We start from the raw sequence: 4623 nt of genomic DNA, 5'->3' as shown, positions 1-4623 counted from the left end.
CTTCCTCACCTCTGGCACTCACATGGAAGGTGAGAGGAGAGAAGGGAGGAGCACAAACAGATGAGGCGCGTGCCTCTCCTGAGAGGTCAGAGGTCAAAGCTGAACATCATCTACAGCAATGTGAACAAAGCTGGAGGCGTTTCTACGTTCAGTTTCGCGTGAAGGACGGGTTGGCACTCACCAGTTTGGTGGCGGCTGCGGCGGCGCTGCTCTGTTCCGTCTGTCAGGCGCCTGTTTCTGTCACCACCGCTGGTGGCAGATCAATAATCAATATGCAGCTCACACTGCTGCTCAGGGATGACGCCGATCACTGATGTCAGCTGACCAGGTCCTGATGACACGTCTGCTGTCAACGAGGCCATCTTGTGACCTCAGCAGTCATTTAACCAGTAAGCACAAAGGGGAGGAGAAGCTTCACTCATGACTTTATTGAGGTAAAATGGCGCCTGGCGGTCGTTGGCGTGGCTCCAACAGACCACACACACACCCACACCCACAGTCACCAGTGCTGACCCTCCCACATACATCCCTCCAGTTCCACCTCCAGCCCCTTGTTGTGGGTGGGGCCAGACTTCTCGAGAGCATCCATCTCTCCCAGCTGCCTCCACCAAGGATGCCGGCTCACCCGCTGCTGTGCATTGTGGGAGTTGCGGGCACGAGCAGCTACCGAGCCTGAGGGGCTCAGGAGAAGCTCCACATCCTTCGCCGTCACAGCAGAGAGGGGCGGGGCATCTGTGGGAAATGATGGATGATGATAAACAGACTACAATGCAACAACATGGCTGCCATGTCTGACTGAGGGGGCGTGTCCAATGACCTCTGAGCATTTCCAGCTTTGTGTGAGTGTGAGCCAGCAGAGCCTCGATCTTCTGCCCCGCCCTCCTCTGCTGGGCACCACTGAGCAGCCACGACCGCAGCAGCTGCTGCACCTCGCCATGGAGACACTTACACTCCCGGTGACTGACGCCAACTGACTGCAAGTACACACACACACACACACACACACACACGTGTGCGAATGTTCCAAGTGTCACAGATCACATGACTTGAACTCCTTGAGTGTTTAAATCTTACTGGATGTTGAGCGATGTATTCCTCCACCTGGCCTCTTAGCTCCACCCTCTGGCTGTCCGTCAAACCACTCTGGCTGAGCCACAACTGTGTACCTGCTGGGACCTTTGCTGCCTGACGTTTTTGCAGAAAGCGACGCACCTGAGAGGGGGAGGAGTCAGCTGTAAGCACGTTTGATAGGTATGTCTGTTCAAGGTAGCGCCATGGTGGAACGAAGCCTCACTGTTATGGCTGCTCATCTGTAGAACCCTCCACCCCTGAACCCCTAACCTGTACCAACGTACCGCCCGCTGCAGCGTTGTGGCAGCTCGCCGCCGGATGTGTGTGTGTCTCAGTTTGTGTCGGAGTATGTTGTTGTAGCGTCGTCTCTCCTGAAAACCTCGCCAGGCACTCTGGATGACCACGGCAGCACGACGCTCGCACTCCAGCAGATACAGCTGCACCTGGTCTGAGGGAGCCATGACAGACACAGGTGTGTGTGAGTTTGATGTGCTCTATTTGTGTGTACTGTGTGAGTGTGTGTACTGTGTGAGTGTGTGTGTACTGTGTGAGTGTGTGTGTGTGTGTACTGTGTGAGTGTGTGTACTGTGTGAGTGTGTGTGTGTGTGTACTGTGTGAGTGTGTGTACTGTGTGAGTGTGTGTACTGTGTGAGTGTGTGTGTGTGTGTACTGTGTGAGTGTGTACTGTGTGAGTGTGTGTACTGTGAGTGTGTGTGTGTGTACTGTGTGAGTGTGTACTGTGTGAGTGTGTGTGTGTACTGTGTGAGTGTGTGTGTGTACTGTGTGAGTGTGTGTACCGTGTGTGTGTGTGTATTGTGTGAGTGTGTGTACTGTGTGAGTGTGAGTACCGTGTGTGTGTGTGTGTGAATGTGTGTACCGTGTGTCTGTGTGTGTACTGTGTGTGTGACTTTGATGTGCTCTCTTTGTGTGTACTGAGTGTGTGTACCGTGTGTGTGTGTATTGTGTGTGTGTGTATTGTGTGAGTGTGTGTACCGTGTGAGTGTGTGTGTGTGTGAATGTGTGTACCGTGTGTCTGTGTGTGTACTGTGTGTGTGACTTTGATGTGCTCTCTTTGTGTGTACTGTGAGTGTGTGTACAGTGTGTGTGTGTACCGTGTGTGTGTGCTTGATGTGCTCTACTTGTGTGTACCGTGTGTCTGTGTGTGTACCGTGTGTGTGAGTGTGTACTGTGTGTGTGACTTTGATGTGCTCTCTTTGTGTGTACTGTGAGTGTGTGTACCGTGTGTGTGTGTACTGTGTGTGTACCGTGTGTGTGTGTGAGTACCGTGTGTGTGTACTGTGTGAGTGTGTGTACCGTGTGTGTGTGAGTGTGTGTACCGTGTGTGTGTACCGTGCGTAAGTGTGTGTGCCATTTTTGAGTGTGTGTGTGTACCATGCGTGAACTGTGTGTGTACTGTGTGTGTGTGTATCATGTGCATACTGTGCGTGAGTGTGTGTGTTTGTACTGTGCGTGTGTTCCGTGTGCGTGTGTATCGTGTGTGTACCATGTGGCAGCAACTGCAGCAGTTGTTTCTGTCTCTGGTAGAACCACCTCCTGGCCTGCTGACGCCTCAAACACACCTAAAACACATCAACCAGGTGGTCAAATGACATCACATGATGATGGCGCAGATCCACGCCATCTGTCAGTCAACAGAACAGTTAACTCTGCCCTCACCTGGAACTTAAGCTCCTCCTCCCGTTGCTGTGCCTCATGTTGCCACTGCCGCTGTCTTGCTCTAACCCTGACACACATGCCCGTGCACACGCACACACACACACACACACAGAGGAGGAGTTTTGGAGCTGTGGGCAGGCAATGGCGTGCTGGCCTGTGAATCTTGCAGCCGTGCCCACCTGAAGCTCCTCTGCAGGGTGCACACCCCCCTGCGTAGGCTCTTCAGCCGGCGTCTGGTCTGATACGACCGCCAAGCCGCTTGGATCACGCATGCTGCACGCACACGCTTAGAACACATCTGATAGCAAAGAAGAGGGGTCAAAGGTCAGACAGCGATACCAATGGATGGACGACTGTAGGGGCGTGAGTTTATGTAAGACATACGTGTCTGGAGAAAGTTTCTGTAAGACATACTGGTCTCCAAGTAAACAGGGTACTGCTAGTACAAGGACTTAAGTTCAGGTCATATGAGGACGGGAGGACTGAAAGTTCCAGTAAAACTGTACCCCAGTATCTTGCCAAACAGGATGCCCCTTGCTGAAGAGAAGCACGTACACACACGAGTAATGACGTCAACGAAAGGTATAAAATGTGAATGCAAGTTGTAAGGAGGGTTCTGTCTGTATGTAAGATGTGAGGTGGTTGATCTGTGCATTAAACCCGCAAGAGGCTGTAAGACGATCCGTCGTTGAGTCTCGTTTGTCCTCTCAACTTGAATGAGAGATCTGAGGTCAACTCCAACACGACAGAAAGGTGGACACTCACCTGACTTGTTGGGGAGTTGACAGATTGGACGAGGGTCATGAGCTGGTGGGTGTCCTGATCAAAGCCCCGCCCCATCCAGTCCTTGCTCAATAGGCTGTCCAGACCTGCTGACACACAGGGATGACCTTTGACCTTTCTTCAACCCATCTAATGTGATCAAGCTGCACGCCTGACCTCTGAATCCGAGGAGTAGGGGTCGCAGCTCCAGCTGACTGGCCATGAGGAGGATGAGCCGGATGGAGGCTCTGCCCACTGCTGAGTCGGAGCTGACAGCTAATTGGCCGATGGCCTCGTTGAGCAGCAGCAGGACGGAGTCACTGCTCAGCCCCGCCAGGAAGTGGCTGGAGAGAGAGGGACACCCGTCAGTATGAGTGTGTGTGCATGTGTGAGTGTGTGCGTGAGTATGTGTGTGTATATGTATCACCGATTGGCTGAACAAGTTTGACTCCACATCTGAATGGACAGCAGTGCCAAGGTGACATCATCGCTCATCTGGATGTGTTCATAGTGGGTGGAGCTTAGGACTGTGGACACATGTTGACGTTACCTAACAAGCTGATCGATTGAGGACGGATTGGACGGCAGTGTTGATACTGACCCTGCCTGGTAAGGTGCGCGTGGGCGGCGAGCAGCCAGCCAATGGAGTCCATCACTTTCCTGAAGAGGGTGTGGCTACTGGCCTCGCCTCGCCTTGCCAGCTGATGGGCAAACGACAGGAGGCCTTCCATGAGTGACGGCAGGAACAGGCCAGTGAAGGCCTCTGAGTGTCCAGCTGGCTCCACCCCCACGCAGCAGGAGCTGACGGACAGGCAGACAGACAGTCTTGGTGCCACAGTCAGACAGACAAGGGTCCAAATACACACTCAGACATCCTGGTTACCTGGTGAGGTGGGCCAGAGTGGTGGCAGCACTCCAGCTGACCCCCAGCCTCCCAGCATCCAGGAGGGCGGAGCAGTGATTGAGGACGCCACTCAGGTACAAGTGGGACTTGAGTCTGGCCAGCAGGCCCCCCCTGGACTGGAGCATTGCCGTGCGGAGAAGCTCTGAAAAAGACAACATGTAGACTGTGACTGACCTGGACCAGGAGGGTGGGGCCCCTGTATCTCCAAC

At 53.6% G+C, this 4623-nt stretch overlaps 1 protein-coding gene across 5 annotated transcripts in view; it reads right to left on the bottom strand.

Annotated features, from left to right (window-relative positions):
* iqcb1 (IQ motif containing B1) overlaps positions 1-4623 on the bottom strand; it is a 38864-nt gene that overhangs the window by 327 nt on the left and 33914 nt on the right. For 3 of the 5 annotated variants that reach the window (XM_086202711.1, XM_086202712.1, XM_086202710.1), the window contains exons 3-15: positions 4394-4556; positions 4112-4311; positions 3938-4037; positions 3688-3854; positions 3514-3617; positions 3133-3285; positions 2928-3046; positions 2749-2815; positions 2576-2651; positions 1356-1519; positions 1075-1212; positions 818-974; positions 182-732 (exon numbers count right to left, since the gene is read on the bottom strand). In XM_086202711.1, coding sequence (XP_086058837.1) covers positions 500-732; positions 818-974; positions 1075-1212; positions 1356-1519; positions 2576-2651; positions 2749-2815; positions 2928-3046; positions 3133-3285; positions 3514-3617; positions 3688-3854; positions 3938-4037; positions 4112-4311; positions 4394-4556 — 1841 coding nt within the window. In that variant the 3' untranslated portion in view covers positions 182-499. The remainder of the gene's footprint in view (positions 1-181; positions 733-817; positions 975-1074; positions 1213-1355; positions 1520-2575; positions 2652-2748; positions 2816-2927; positions 3047-3132; positions 3286-3513; positions 3618-3687; positions 3855-3937; positions 4038-4111; positions 4312-4393; positions 4557-4623) is intronic. The other 2 variants (XM_086202713.1, XM_086202714.1) reach the window with 2 other exon arrangements.

This window comes from Aulostomus chinensis, chromosome 1 (assembly GCF_037954235.1).
Source record: "Aulostomus chinensis isolate RoL2024-O1b breed Wild chromosome 1, RoL_Achi_v1.0, whole genome shotgun sequence".
Classification (NCBI taxonomy): domain Eukaryota; kingdom Metazoa; phylum Chordata; class Actinopteri; order Syngnathiformes; family Aulostomidae; genus Aulostomus; species Aulostomus chinensis.
The sequence above is the reverse complement of the archived record's forward strand: the minus strand, read 5'-3'. Positions and strand labels throughout refer to the sequence as shown.